General features: G+C 39.5%; 1 protein-coding gene across 3 annotated transcripts in view; it reads left to right on the plus strand.

The window, feature by feature from the left end:
* F5 (coagulation factor V) overlaps nt 1-15,395 on the plus strand; it is a 40,955-nt gene that overhangs the window by 15,079 nt on the left and 10,481 nt on the right. For all 3 annotated transcript variants that reach the window (XR_013181024.1, XM_077174312.1, XM_077174313.1), the window contains 11 exons: nt 235-378; nt 1,309-1,530; nt 2,054-2,219; nt 3,905-4,082; nt 5,178-5,280; nt 5,656-5,867; nt 6,619-6,769; nt 7,445-7,657; nt 9,405-11,340; nt 13,409-13,574; nt 14,713-14,946. Coding sequence is in view for 2 of the 3 variants with exons in the window: in XM_077174312.1 (XP_077030427.1) it covers nt 235-378; nt 1,309-1,530; nt 2,054-2,219; nt 3,905-4,082; nt 5,178-5,280; nt 5,656-5,867; nt 6,619-6,769; nt 7,445-7,657; nt 9,405-11,340; nt 13,409-13,574; nt 14,713-14,946 (3,725 nt within the window). In the remaining variant the exon portion in view is untranslated. The remainder of the gene's footprint in view (nt 1-234; nt 379-1,308; nt 1,531-2,053; nt 2,220-3,904; nt 4,083-5,177; nt 5,281-5,655; nt 5,868-6,618; nt 6,770-7,444; nt 7,658-9,404; nt 11,341-13,408; nt 13,575-14,712; nt 14,947-15,395) is intronic.

Here is a 15,395-nt window from a genome sequence, read left to right on the forward strand (position 1 = left end):
TGATATTTGTCTTCTCTGGAATACTTCAGACTTTTGATTTTGTAGTTACCCAATACAAAAGTACTTCCAGAAATAAAATCACATTATGAGCATTCTTCAGGCTTTGTTTTGATCAGGCTCAGCCAGTACACGCTAACAGGTGAAACAAGCTCATTAAATATATATTAATGCAACTGCATGTGAAATCTGCTCTATTTCTGCTTCAAACTAAGACCTGTTGTTTCTCCTTCACAGGAAGTCTAAATGAGGATGGATCACAGAAACATTTTGACAGGGAATATGTACTGATGTTTGGTGTGTTTGATGAGAACAAGAGTTGGCAAAAATCAGCATCAGTCAAGTATACAATTAATGGCTATACTGATGGAACGTTACCAGGTACTGTTCTAACTTATATGAAATGAAACTAACATTTATGAACACTGAATATTACCTTTAGTTGCTTTTTATGCACAAGAATGGGAATGTGGAGAAAAGGGATACAGCCGTTTTTAGAATGTGTCTGTGAGCATCTAAATTCTGGAAGAAAACTGTGCTGCTGAAAGGAAGTAACACCAGATTACTGATAGGAACAATGAGATTACCTCTGAGAAGGCGTCTGCTAGAAGAAAAGGATTACTAACTTTAAAAAAAATTAATAAGCTCCTCATTTTTTTAACAAGCTGATGGTGCGAGAGTGATTTAAGTGAATTGTTGGTTCTACAGCATATAGAACATACTGGGTGCAAAATTTCCTGAACGTGGAAAGTCAGTTATCATTAAAAGACACAATTAAGTGAGAAGACTAGGAAGATGGTAGTGGGGCTTTTCTCTTGTTTTCCTAAGAAAAAACTTAAATATCTCTCTCCCATCCATTGAGCAAATATAAAAGGTTGTCTTAAGTGAGAATTTTTTAAAGAAAATATTGAAGAATATAGTTACTGTCACTAGTTACCACATCAATCTTTAGCTTAGTTCCTTGCTTTGTTCTTTGCATTCCCTGCCCTGTTTTCCCCTCACTCCCCAAGCAAGGACAGGTCAGCTTTCCAAAAGAAAGCACTGGGTTTTTTTCCATTTTTTGCCAGCTTGTTGTAAGTCAGTTTATCACTTGCAGGTAAGATTTAAACATTTGTCTTCCGCTGACACATGATTTTGGTATCTGTTCCATTTACGCGCTTCTGAAACTTCCTCTTGTTGCAAACATTGATCACAGCAATTTTTTTTTTCATGTTTTCATGTTTTTCATGAAGACTCACTTCAAACCTAGGGTGCATGGGGAACTTGCATGATTTGCCTGTATTCTGAACCCTAATCTCATGTCTCTTTTAGATTTAGAGGCTTGTGCATATGACAACATTAGCTGGCACTTGATAGGAATGAGTTCCAAGCCAGAAATCTTCTCCATTCACATCAATGGCCAGTCCATGGAGCAAAAACGTCACCGAGTTTCTGCTGTTAACTTGGTGGGAGGAGCCTCAACCACCGTAAACATGACAGTGACTGAGGAAGGAAGGTGGCTCATATCTTCTCTTGTCCAAAAGCACCTGCAAGGCAAGGAAACATCTAGTTATTAGGCACCTGTAAAGCTGTTCTTCTCCATGTCCCAAATGGCTTCTGCTGTTTTACAACGGTACTGTTTCAGGTGGTTTTGTCATTTCACTAAGAAAATGACCAAGAACCAGGCATTCTGTTGGAAATGCATGTTGAACTGAAAGATATTCTTATCTGCAGCTTTACTGCAGTGTCCACAGCACAGAGCAACAATGATTCAATACTCCAGCATCTAAGTCTCTGTGAACTGTTCAGATAAGCACCACTATAAAATTAGTAAGAAACCACCCATTTCCTGAGAAACTGAGTGTTTTCAGCTAAGGGTACTTCAATGTGATGAAAATATTTTCTCTTTGCCATTTGAAAGTGGTATCTTTCAGTAATGATCAGAATTCTGTTTTAAAGAATGAGAAAAACATCTCTCTTATAAGAGCAGGAGATATCTTTTGGGGGTAAAAAACAGCTGAAGTGGTAAGAGTTCCTCAGATGGGAAATCACTATGGTCCTGTTTCCTCTCAATTAGCTGGAATGCACGGTTACCTCGCTGTAAGGGACTGTGGGGACAAAGAGGTGAAGAAGAGTCGTCTCTCCTATAGAGAACGTCTTATGGTCAAAACCTGGGACTATTTCATTGCTGCAGAAGAAGTTACCTGGGATTATGCCCCAAGAATTCCAGACACCCTTGACAGGTAAAATACTGGTTTGTCAGTATAATAGGGAATGTTAACATGAAATCACAGGATAATTGTGGTTGGAAAGAACCTCTTGGTATCCAATAGCAAAGCTGGATCCAGTTGCACTGGACCTTATGCAGTTGCATTTTTATTGTTTCCAAGTACAGGGACCCCTCAGCTTCTCTTGGCATCTTTGCAGCTTCACAGTGAAAGAGTTTTTCCTGATATCTAAATGTTCTTCATCATGTTGCACTTTGTGGCCATTGTGTCTCATCTCTTCACCATGCGGCTTTGAGAAGCATATGGTCCTGCTTTCTCTATAATGTCAATTTGATAGTTAAGGTTAAACATAAGATGCTGCCTTAGCTATGTCTTTGCCTGACTGAAGAAACTGGAATTTTGCCTCTGTGCCAGGTGCTCTGGCTCCCTGATCACCATGGTGGCCCTTCACTGGACTCTCACCAGTGTCAGTGACTTTCTTAGCTGAGAAGCCCAACAGTGAATACCTTCTTTTTCCTCTCACAGTGAGCCCAAAATAACAAGGTGACTGAGGAATTGTCCAAAGTAGCATACAAGATTATTTTCTAAAATACTTCTCAGCATCAATTCTGGTGAAATAAACAATCCTTAAAAGGAAGAGAAAGGGAGGGAGGGAATATTTCTGGAGATTAAAAAATTTTAAAAGTTCAGTACAATGAAGTGTTTAGGGAACAGGAGAAAGCTCTCTATAAATGATGTCTGCATAGTACCAATGTAGTGGAGTACAAGTCATAATAAAGAAGCATATTGGGCTATTTTGCTCAACTTAAGACAAATAGAAGGAATTCTGTAACATACATGATGTCATAGTGCACAGTGCTACCAGTGCACTGTGAGGTTAAATTTGTGATCTGTCAGTTCCCCAGTGTTATTTGTGCCTTTATGAGCCTTTACAAGCTGATATTCCTAAGAATCTTTAAGGATTTAAGCAGAACAAACAAATTCCTTATTCTTTAAGGGTTATCATTTCATATGCCTCCTTAGAAATACAGTGTTTGCACAACTCATTCTCCTTTGGCATGATTTGCTTCCCTTATGTGCTCTTGAACTGCACAGAACAAACTTAATATATCTTTCCTGCTAGTCACACTGCCTTACTTAACCATCTCAGTGCTCTGATTTTTCCTCCTTTGTTCAAAACTGCAGTTTATCCCTTTTCAGTAACCTTTTTGGAAGTGTGAGTGACAACAACAAAAGTTTGAAACCTCAGTATAGCACTACTTACTGTATAGTGCCTGACTGGGATTAAGATTCTGTTCCTATTTCTCCTGGAGTCCTTGCTACTGTGAGCAAATTGGGGTTTTTTTCCTCCATGCTCAACTAGGCCTTTGAAAAAGGAGAACAGTGATTTCCATCTTACCTTAGAAGGGTACCTGCTGCTTCAGTTTGTTTCATATTTGTATGTACACTGTCAAATTAAATTAAATGTAAACTCTGATATTAATTGGTCATATATAATGCCAAAATACAGGTAATGATCTAAGATTCTCTTACCTAATTTAGGTTAGAATTTGGGGTGAAAAGCATTAGGTTAGTTTAGGGTTTGGCTTTTTTTTTCAAGCAGTGAGATTTCTACCAGTTGCTTGAATACTAATTTTGTATTTTAACAGATGCTACTATTCAAGTTGTGTTGATCATTTTTCTTTTCCTTTATTTTTAAGACACTATAAATCGCAACACTTGGACAATTTCTCCAATCTCATAGGTAAAAGGTATAAAAAGGCTATTTTTACTCAATATACTGATGCCAGCTTCACTAAACGTCTGGAAAATCCTCGTCCCAAGGAAACTGGAATCTTGGGCCCTATTATCAGAGCTCAAATCAATGATAAAGTCAGAGTAAGTAAAACAAATACAGAGATTATTTATACTATAATATGCTTTATATCGAGTTAGAGATACAAAGGAATTAGTTTCATTTTTGTTGTCTTTCAAATAATATAGCTACTGTTCTAAGTATTGGCCCTGTTAAAATGTATGATCACAGGTAACACTGTTTAGCTTGCATTTTTCAGTGTTCCTTCTATAGTTTCCATGATTGTGCTTTATTTTACAATATAAACATGCTTCAGTCACACTGTAAAATATGTGTTGACACTGGTCCAAAATGGGAAAGAAGCCCTAGACCTGGGTGGACTTCCTAGGGGATTTGTATGTGAGGCTGACCTTCATGAGCCTCTTGTTTCTTATGCTGATATTTTTTTCCAGCTGTTTAAGACAAAGGAAATCAGTTTCTATAATCAAATGTTATTTCATGAGGTTATACCATGAAACTACAAAATATTTGCATTACAAGCTTGTGCTGCCACTTGTCTTTCTGTTGTCATTTAATGATGCATCACGAAGTTCCATAACCTTATCTTCTATCATTTCCACCATGACTCCGTGGCTCTGAATTTGAGCTTAGCATGTGCCTTTTTTTCTTTTCCCTTTTTCTCTCCTATTTTTTTTTTGTTTGTTTGGTTGGTTTTTGGTTTTGGGGGTTTTTTTAAATCCTAATTTTGTCAAGAATAGGCAGGAAATATTGCCTTTTCCGTACATATCCCCTCTGGGTCTTAGAATCTGGGACAAGCTTTGGTTTGAAATTTTTCTTCTCCCATATTGAAGGTTTTTAAGAACTTCAGTCAGTAGCTTCATATTTCCAGAGATAGTGTGTGCCTAGTAGCTAGAAGAACAAGTGTTCTTTTTAGACCTTCCACAGCCCAGCTGTAAGCAGCTGAACTTCACTCAGTGGGGTCTACAAAGTCCAGCAGAATGGTAACAGCTTTTATTCTTTGCGTTTATATATCAAACAGTACTTAAGACACCCTTTTGCCTTTCTGGCACTTTCTGGGCTAAAGCCAGGCAAATTGTCCTGTAGTGGTAACTTCATTATGTATTCAGACAAGGATTTGTTGATTCCTAATTTTTCTTTTCATTTACCTATTAATATAGATTGTATTCAAAAATAAGGCCAGTCGACCCTACAGCATTTATTTCCATGGAGTGACACTTGCAAAGAATGCAGAAGGAGCTGATTATCCTCTGGATCCCACAAGTAAAAAATTTGTGAAATATGTTTTTGCATATCACTAACTGTTATGGATGGTTTTGTTGCTTTGAAGGAGGTGCTGTGGCTGGGAATATGCATGACTGGGAGACCTCAATTCTGTTCTCTGCCTCTGCTTACCTGTTGTGTTGCCTTATAGAGAAACCAAGGTATTATCTGCAAAGCAGAGACAAATACCCTCTATTTGTTGGATTAGTTTTCTGTTCTTGTTTGTAATTTTAGAGAGACAAAAGTTCTTGCTGAATTTCAGTTATGTCAAGGTAGCTTTTAATGGCCAAACTACACCAATGTCATTAGAAGGTGCAGCTTGATACTAACATCTGGCTCTGAGCTTGTATCATTACTGTTCTTGTTTCTCCTTAGGCAATGGCACCCAGAGTAGAGGAGTTGAACCAGGGAATACGTACATTTATGAGTGGAAAATTGCTAAAACAGATCAACCCACTGCACAGGATGCACAATGTATTACAAGGCTGTATCACAGTGCTGTAAATATTGAGAGAGATATAGCCTCTGGACTGATTGGCCCACTTCTGATTTGTAAAAGTGAAGCACTGACGCAAAAGGGTGTGCAGGTAACTTGTTTGGGCAGATTTTGCTCAAATAATGCTCTTTATTCTACACTGAATTTAGTTTTACTTCCCGTAGAGAACTGCTCTGTGGAGAGCAGTTAAACCAATGGGCTCCTGAAGAAACAGTCCTCTCACTGTCCACAGCAGTAAAGGAATTATGTTCTGTATTTCTTAGCAAGTGCTAAGAAAGGTCAACAAAAGGTCAGCTTGACTTTAAAGTCTATTTCTAGACTTGATAATAAATTTTCCTGCTGTTATTATATTTTCATACTCTGAAGATATTCGTATCTTACCTGGCTCCTTTATGTAACAGAGACAGCTCCACAGCATCTGACAATCTCAGGCACAATGAATCTAGAACAACCAAAACAGCAATGGAGAGTTCTGGGAGAGGGCTTCCCTTTACCAGTTATTGAAATCTTGCTTGGCAAAGATTTAAGGATCACTTGAGAGAAAAAAATGTCAGAAGCTTTGTCAGGTCAAACAAGAGGTCTGGTTCTGTTACAGAGAGCCCAGTCATAAACCATCTGTGTATCACCAGTGCTAGAGGCTTGCTCAGCATTCTACTGCAGGTTGGTTGCAGTAGGATTGAAGTCTGGAGCCTCTACTCCCTTCTACATGACCTTTGGATAACACTTACCAGGACTCTGATGAAGCTTATGTTGCTTACGTAGTAAGAAAGAGATTGTAGGATTGAGTTCTTAAAAGGTGTGCCTGCTGATAAAATGTAACTGCTATGTTGATTGTCTTTCAGAAAAAGGCAGATGAGGAGCAGCAGGCAATGTTTGCTGTGTTTGATGAAAATAAGAGCTGGTACCTAGAGGATAACATAAAGGAGTACTGCAGCAACCCAGCCACTGTTAAAAGGGATGATCCCAAGTTCTATAACTCGAACATAATGCACAGTGAGTGGAATACTGAGATGAATAATAGGAACGCTTTTATGAACCTGAGCGCTCAGTGATTGCTTGTTCTCAGAAGTACATGTGATTAGGGAATCCTCCAGAAAGTCAGTGAACTTCTAACTGTGCCAGGTGGCACTGGACAGAAATAAGAAATATCATAGAATTAGAAAGGTTGGAAAAGACCTCCAAGATCAAGTCCAGCCTCTCACCTAATACCAGCATGCCCACTAAAGCATATTGCAGAGTGCCACATTCACTTCTTTTTTGAACACTCCCAGAGATGATGACTCTGCCACCTCCTTTGGGAGCCTGTTACAATGGTTATCCACTCAGTGAAGAAATTTTTCCTAATATTCAACCGGAACTCCCCTGGTGGAGCTTGAGACCATTTCCCCTTGTTTTATTGCTAGCTGGCAGGGGGAAAAGGCCTACCCACACCTCGCCACTAGTAGCTAGGCTAGCTCTGGACCCTGAAGCAAAGACAAGGGTTAACTAAATTTTGATGCAGCACCTTGCTGCCTTAGAGATAATATTTCCAGAGATGGAAATTATCATGGTTTCAGCCCTGTGCCAGTCTCTTTCCAGTGCAAACATGAATCCAGTGCACTGACATCAAAGAATAGGAAGTTTTAAAACAGAAATACTGAAACCACTTTTACTTTGCTTTCCTTTTAGCAATAAATGGCTATGTGTCTGACAGCAGTGAAATCCTTGGATTTTGCCGAGACACTGTGGTTCAGTGGCACTTTTTCAGTGTTGGCACCCATGATGAGATTGTCTCTGTTCGCCTTGCTGGACACTTTTTTCTGTATCAAGGGAAATATGAGGATACATTGAGCCTTTTCCCAATGAGCGGAGAATCGGTCACAGTGGAAATGGACAATGGTGGTAAGTGGTGGAACTGTAGTGTTTGACAGCTCTTCTAAGACATTATTTTATCTCCAGTCTATAAGGACTTATCTAAATAGGAGAGGAAACTCTTTTGATAAACACAGTGCTAGAAAACATTGAATCATTCCCCAGTGCAAGTGATGTGCATGGAGTCTTTCTGGCTATACCAACTTAGCATAACTGTATGCTGTACTGAGGCTCTTTTTGTTGGTCATCTTGTGATTTGGTTTTTTTTCACTTGACAATTAATACTGGGGTTAGTAATGATAATTTTAAGGCAAGATTCTTCTCAGAAACCGGTGTGAACTCCATTGTATGATTTCCAGGTTTGTCACATTCTTGTCTATTCTGAGCAGTCTAAAATGGGCTGAAACTGTCAAATTCTGCTGGTTATTACTGGGCAAAATGGCTACACCTGACCTTAGGCTTGAAGTCATTCAGCAGCAGTAAAGTCCGCCTGCCTGAACCGGGTCACTGGTCTGTGGGATGCATCTCAGTATCTAGCTAGAATTAGCACCATGTCTTGAAAGAGGGGGCATCAGAACCCATGTAATGCACATTTAAGGCATTACTTCTAAAAGGACAGATTCTGTGTCATTGAAGTCTGTGCACTTTGAGTGATCATTCTAAAATCCCTCAAGGTTTAAGAATCCTTATCCCATTTAAAATATCTTACTTTTAAAAAAAAATATATTTTATGTATTGCACGGCATCAAGACCTTATAACTTAAAAATGTTTAAGTGGCTTGTATTGCTCAAGACTAGAGAATCATTAGAACTCTATTAGACTTTATGGAAACCTCCCCAGTAATAAAGTTGTATTTTTGCTTGATTTTGGTATGCAATCTATTCTTTCCATCTAGAGCATATTTTGTTTGATAAATTTGCTGCTGTTAGAAATCAGGGAAGCTGTGCAGGTCACTTCAAGCTGATCAATACAGGAAGAATTGTATGTGACCTTTTTAAAAAAAAAACCTGTTTCTCAGGGTGTTAGTTCTGTCTATTCTGTCATTTCTACTAGTTCCAAAATCAGGGTGTAACAAGCAAAGAACTTGATTTGATGTTGTTTAGGGAAACAGATTTTATTTTCTTCTCTGAATATTCTAGTTTCCAATAGAGAACTTACCTTGTGGTGAGGTTTTGGAGGAATTATTAAAATCTTTAAATTAATCAGAGATGCCTCAGATTGGCAGCTTAATAGTTTTTGTCAGATGGGAAATTCAAATTGCTTTATTCTTATTTTACTTATTAAAGATCATCCATGATTCATCCAAAAGCTTTTAAAATACTGTGTATGTCAGATGTTTGCCAACATTGCCTCAGAATGCATTTGCTCTGCTCAGAATGTTCTATCTATGTAGCAGTGCATGTACCAGTAAGGACAGGATAAAATTGAAACTGTATCTTGAGAGGTCTTACTCTTAGATCCAGATCTAAACATAGGATCCTTTAATTTGTTTCTTTCTTTTTCATATCCATCTCTTTCATGGGTTATTTTTGGATTCAGGTTCTAGTTACGGCTTAATCTATGGAAAAGAGTTCCATCTCCTAGATGTATTTATATGTGCTCTAATTTGTCTATATTTAATAATTATTTTTCATTGCAGTGAGAGCTCATAAATATCCCAGATAAATGTTAGCAGCCTGCTATAGCAGGTGTTATAGAAGCAAAACAAACTATTTGCCTTGGCCACTTAGATGACAGACAATGTCCAGTCTCATAACACTTTCATTTCAATTGCAGGTACTTGGCTTTTGGCATCCTGGGGCACCCCAGAAATGAGTTACGGCATGAGGCTGAGATTCAGGGATGCAAAATGTGACTATGAGGAAGATGAAACATTGGGTTTTGTGGCTTTAAGTCCCACCAAGACTGAAAGAAAGGCTGTTACCACCTCAGCTGAGGAAGTTGTGCAAGAAAATGAGGAAAACAAGGAGGAATTGGATTATCAGAATTATCTGGCTTCTTTTTACTCCATCCGAGGCTCAAGAAAGGCAGCAGGTGATGAAGAAAAACAGAATCTTACAGCACTGGCCTGGGAGCAGTATGAAGACATTGATGCCATGAGTTCTGAGGTGGCAGCTGGCTCAGGTCTGACAGCTATAAATAGTAGTGGAACAACAAACAACTCTAAGTTCTTAGAAACTCATATCACTCCTCTTCCCCCGGTCAAGGCTGAAACATTCCAGTCAAATCACACATCAATCACAGCAGAAGAGGATTTATTTTTAGCTACCACAAGTGATGGAGAAGCTGACTTGGTATTTGAGAATAGAAGCCAAAGCAAATATGAAATAGCTCACAGTAAGATGTCCGCAGGTGAACACTTGCTGAGCAATGGGGGAGGCCCAGTGAATGTTGCAGAAGAGCTTCCAGCTGGTGGAAAGGACAGTAAACCTTTTCCAGAAAAACATCAAGAGCAAAGCACGGAAAGAGGAAATTATACTACTAACAAGAAAAGGAAAAGGCGAAGCTCGCTGGCCATTAAGTTTTACTCTGTCCAAAAGATGAATGCCCTTCTAAATCATGTCCGAAATAAAAATGTCTCCTTTTCTGACAAGACTGATGCACCTCATTTTGTGCATCATACAGAGAACACATCCAATGAAGCCGTGGTGGGAACTGGCCAACTGCCAAATGAATATGATGATGATCTGAAAGCGGAAGGAAAGAAGATGGAAAATGCCATGCACACAGTTAACTTGACACTGGATTTGGACCTCATAGTAGGAAAAGGGTCTAATGCATCCAGCCTTTCTGAACCCAGGATATCCAAAGATAAACCAGCCAACGTATTTTCTTTAGAATATACGTTAGACAATACAAGCCCTAATTCCAGCCCTGCTGTAGTGAAGAACTTACTAGAAGCATCATTGCCCGGGGTTGAGAAATATTCATCTAAAATGACTAGTGAGGAATGGAATTTGGTGTCTGCAAAGATGAATCCAGGATTAGAGGCAAGCTTGGATAAATCTGCTGGTGGTAAGTTAAATCATCATGGCAGAAACGGTACAGCATCCATAAATAAGGAAGATATGAAGAAGGATCAAGGGTTCTCACATCTAATGGGGGAAAACCAGAAAGGGAGCCACATTCACCCGACTCAGAAAGGAAAGGAGGGAAACAACAATACCTTGACTTCATCTGGAACCTTCATCAAGATCCGAAGGAGAAAGAAGGAAGATGCAAAAATTACCTACTTGCTGAGCCCAAGGAGTAGAAACCCCAAAAAGCCCAGCAATCCTGTGGCAGGGTTTGGCCGTGCGCTTCCGGGTGGGACCAACTACACAACAGTGCCGTGTTGCACAGATGCCACCAAGGCAGCCAGTGAGGTCAGCCAGAGTGTGGGTGTGAGCAGAGCCGGGCACAGAGAGTCGCTGGGTGATGCCCTCACCCCGCGGCAGTTCAGGCCATCCATCACAATCGGGCTTCCCCAAGCAGACGGACATTACGAATATGTGATAGGAGAATCCTACAGCGATGAGAGCTCGGGTGGGGAATACGAGTACCATTATGTGAGCTTTGATGACCCCTACATGACAGATCCCAAGGTGAACATCAGCAGGCAGCGTAACCCTGATGACATTGCTGAGCACTACCTGCGCAGCAGAGGCAATAAGAGGAGATATTATATCGCAGCTAAAGAGGTCTGCTGGAACTATGCAGGATATAAGAAAAGGTTTGCCTAAATCCTTTACTTTCACTTGGCACACCATTCTGAAATCTCCTTGCAGAATGTTGATTCACATGCTGATAAACTTAAAAGCATCTGTAATGTGCCATCTGATTTCTGACATTTCAATGGCAGAAACTATAAGAATTTTCCACGGGAGACTCACACCCCTTAGAAATGTCAGAGTGAGATTACTATAATCAAGTACAACACAGCTAAGAACTCTTTTTTTTTTAACCCCCTTTTGTAGACTCACTAGTAACAGTCTTTAATATATCAGTTATAAAACTCACTGTGAGAGGTCAAGAGGGAATTTGCAGCTTATTTTTTTGTACTTGAATGTTTTACTTTGTGCTTCAGTTCTTGGTACATGTACACAGGACAGAGACCTCCTTGTGCAAAGTATTTCCAGGAGTTTAATGGACTAACTGATGGAATCTAGAATGGGATGTGCTTATAGGCAAATTAAATCAGTTTCTAGCACTAGCAGGAAATGGTTCTGGTGTCTCAGTTCTTTGTTGGAAAATGGGATAACAGCTCTTTCCAACTTCACAAGGCTGAAGTCTTAAAAAATATATGAAAGCTGTAAGGTGCTTAACCACACTGGTGACTACCTTATATTAAGTGTAAAAACAAAGCTGCATAAAGTATTATTGTTGCTCCTGCTGTTTAGAGAAATCAGAAGGTGACTGGATCACAAATCCTAATGCTGAGGGATTTTCTTACATTTTGACAGGCAAGACTGGTTACTGTGCTACAGCAAAGAATATATGAGAATATACTGAGAGAAACACTATACTAAAAATTCACTCTCTTAATTGATACAGGTTAGGATCAGTGCTCACCCAAAAAGGCATAGAATTCCTTGTCACTTTTCATCAAAAAGCTGAACCAAAACTTGCCCAACTTTGGATTTTTATCAAAAGCAGTCAAAACAGGAGCAAGAATATTTTCATTATGCAAAATGAATCTCCAAACATAGATTCTTTCTCAATCTGAATTTCCATTTCATTTGCTGGAAATAAAAATAAAACTTTTTCAGTATTCTCCAGGTTTACTCCTGCCTCATCTCAGTCCATATAAATGGCACTTGCAAAAATAGCAGAAACAAGACCGTTTCTTTGGGCACTTGAAAAATCAATGTGTTTTTATACTTTGACCTCTATATAGGTCCCTCCAGAAGTGTTTGTCCTCAGCTGGTGTGAGCTGAATAGTTCCAGTGAATTTAAGAGAGCCCATGGAATATCCTCTCAGTGTGTTGAAGAGCTAAACCCCAGCCTTTCTCCAATGTAACTTATGTTAAATTTCTGGGTTTTGCAGAATTGATAATAAAGCAAGATTTGTAGATAATTATAATAGCATTTCAGCACTTCTGTTTAAGATCTGAACAACAGTTTGAAGCTGTAAAAGCTTATTTTACCATACCAGCTCTGTGATGCAAAATGCAGGTATTATCAGATTAAAATATCTGAGACAGTACTGTGTAGGTGATAGGCTCACTACACTCAGCCAAGCTCCAATTCAGATTATTAAAGATAAGAAAAAAAAGGAAAATAGAGCTCAGATGGGTTTTGAGAGACTTGTTGGAGGTTTTCAGGGATAGTTTACCAAATGGTTGAGGGATCTCTTAACCAACTGTAGAACTTGAATTGCTTAAACATTGCAAGCCATGATATTCAGAATCATCTGAAGCTCATTTTGTAGATTCACAGAAGGTTGGAAAACACCTTTAAGACCACTGAGTCCAACCTTTAATCCATTGCCAGGTTGCCATTAACAGCACTGCCAGGTTCACCACTACACCATGTCCCTCAGAACCACATCCACATATCTTCTAAACACTTCCAGGGACCAAGACTCAACCACTTCCCTAGGCAATCCTTCTGGTAAAGAAATTTTTGCTAATATCCAATCTAAACCTTCCCTGACACAGTTTGAAGCCATTTGAGTGATTATTCTTTATATTCACCGAATTCTAAAACGTTTCTGCTGTATGAGTTCCCAGGTTTCATCAAAGCTAGTATTTCTGATTCCCTCAGAATCAAAGGGATTTTAATTGGGGTTTTCCTTTCAGTGCAATGAGGAATGACAAAACCTGTATAGATGGCAGCAGACGTAAGGTGATTTTCCAGAGCTATACAGACAGTACCTTTTCGACTCTTCAGGATGAAGATGAATATACAGAACATCTTGGCATCCTGGGACCAGTTATTCGGGCTGAAGTGGACGATGTTATCCTAGTAGGTCAATGTTTTGATTGTGTGTGCAGGATAAGATTCTTACAGTGATCTTGGAATATGACAGAATGGATCTAAAAATACCACAAATTTTTAAAAGATGATGGAGGGGAAACAGTTTTCAAAGCTAGAAATTGCACTGTGAACTTGTAAGCACTGTGATGTGTTTCTTTGAAACACATCTTTTTTCACTCCTGTCCACAGCAAATTAAATCCTGTTTTTCTTTGTTTCCCAACATTAAATACTGGCTTATTGGTCTACTGTAAAATAAGATTTAGGTTTAGTGTTAATGAAAAATGAGTTGTCTAAACTTAAAAATTAGTACATATGTGTTCAAGATTAATATATACTTTTTGGGAAAATATATCATTTCCTCTAAAAAGTTTTGCTATGTAAATGTGCAGGATTTTGTTAGAACTGTCAACAAGGATGAAGAGGAACCATATCCCTGGATACACTGTGGTATATTTGCATTAGGAAGCACACTGCTTCCTAATTTTCCTTCTCTCATCCTTCTTCATCCAGTCTTCCAACACACAGGGATGGACTTAGATAGGGAGGATAGATCTCGGCGCTTTCTGCTTATTTCAGTAGGAGTGGTGTGCAACAGGAATTCACCAAGCCATGTTTAAATCATGAGTAAGAGGAGAAAAAGCTGTTCTAGCTTGGGAGTGATATTCTCTAATGAGAGGTAAATATGTAATCCCACTGTCCTGGTGTTTCTCTGGGAGAAGTGGGAAGCACTGATTTCAGCAAGAATGATACAGAGGTCTAGAGTTACTGGATTGCAACAACTGCAACAAAGCATAAGAGGTAGAAACTCCCCATTTCCCTGCTGGCAGTAACTAAGCAGCTCCAGGTACAAGGGGCAGCAGTCAATGTCCTGGGAGCCTTGATTGGTGGAAGACAGGGAGTTAGACTCGTGATTTTTCAGAAAACTACCTGTATAAAAGGTGGAGACTCTGCATGGAGATGCATGGAGATCAAAAGCTCTCTCTGCTGGCTTTTCCATGTACAATGTAGCCTGTAATCTTTATGCAAAAGATGGTTTGACCTGGTTTGAGGTCATGGGAATGTAATGTGGGGGGACTTCGGTTTAGGCCTGAGTTTGCTGAACAGAATCTATTTTTGGTTTTTTAGGTTCATTTTAAGAATCTGGCATCCAGACCATATTCCCTCCATGCCCATGGAGTCCTCTATGAAAAGTCCTCTGAGGGAAGTGTTTATGATGATGAATCTACTGCTTGGTTTAAGGAAGATGAAGTTCAGCCAAATAACAGCTACATATATGTATGGTACGCAAACCGGCGATCAGGCCCTGTGCAGTCAGGAGCAGCTTGTCGGTCCTGGGTCTACTACTCTGATTTAAACCTGGTAAGGGAATGGAAATAGAAGGGGTGGTGTTGCTGGGGTTGATCACAGAATCATAGAAACACTTGTGTTGGGAGGCATCACCAGAGATCATCCAGTCCACCACTGCAGCTCAAGCAGAGTTGGCTGGAGTAGTTTGTCCAGAGCCAATGTTCAGCTGGGTTTTGAATATCTCCGAATGATGCATGGCTGTAGAAGTGCAAGCTGCAGAACATGTTTTTTGATAACGGTCCTTTCTTTTGGGCTCGGATGTTCCCACCTGACATTTAATGTCTTGCACTCAGTTAAAGCAGGACATAAAGTATGGAAGAACTTGAAGTGGGCAGCTCTGGTAAGACTGAGCAGGGAAGAATAAAGATAGAAGGGAGCAGTAATTCTGGGACCTGCTTTAGATTTTTAGGGGCTGATGCATTCCTGCAGAATGCTATGGGGGTTTTTTTACATCTTTTGGG

The sequence above is a fragment of the Agelaius phoeniceus genome, chromosome 2 (genome assembly GCF_051311805.1).
Source record: "Agelaius phoeniceus isolate bAgePho1 chromosome 2, bAgePho1.hap1, whole genome shotgun sequence".
NCBI classification, from domain to species: Eukaryota; Metazoa; Chordata; class Aves; order Passeriformes; family Icteridae; genus Agelaius; species Agelaius phoeniceus.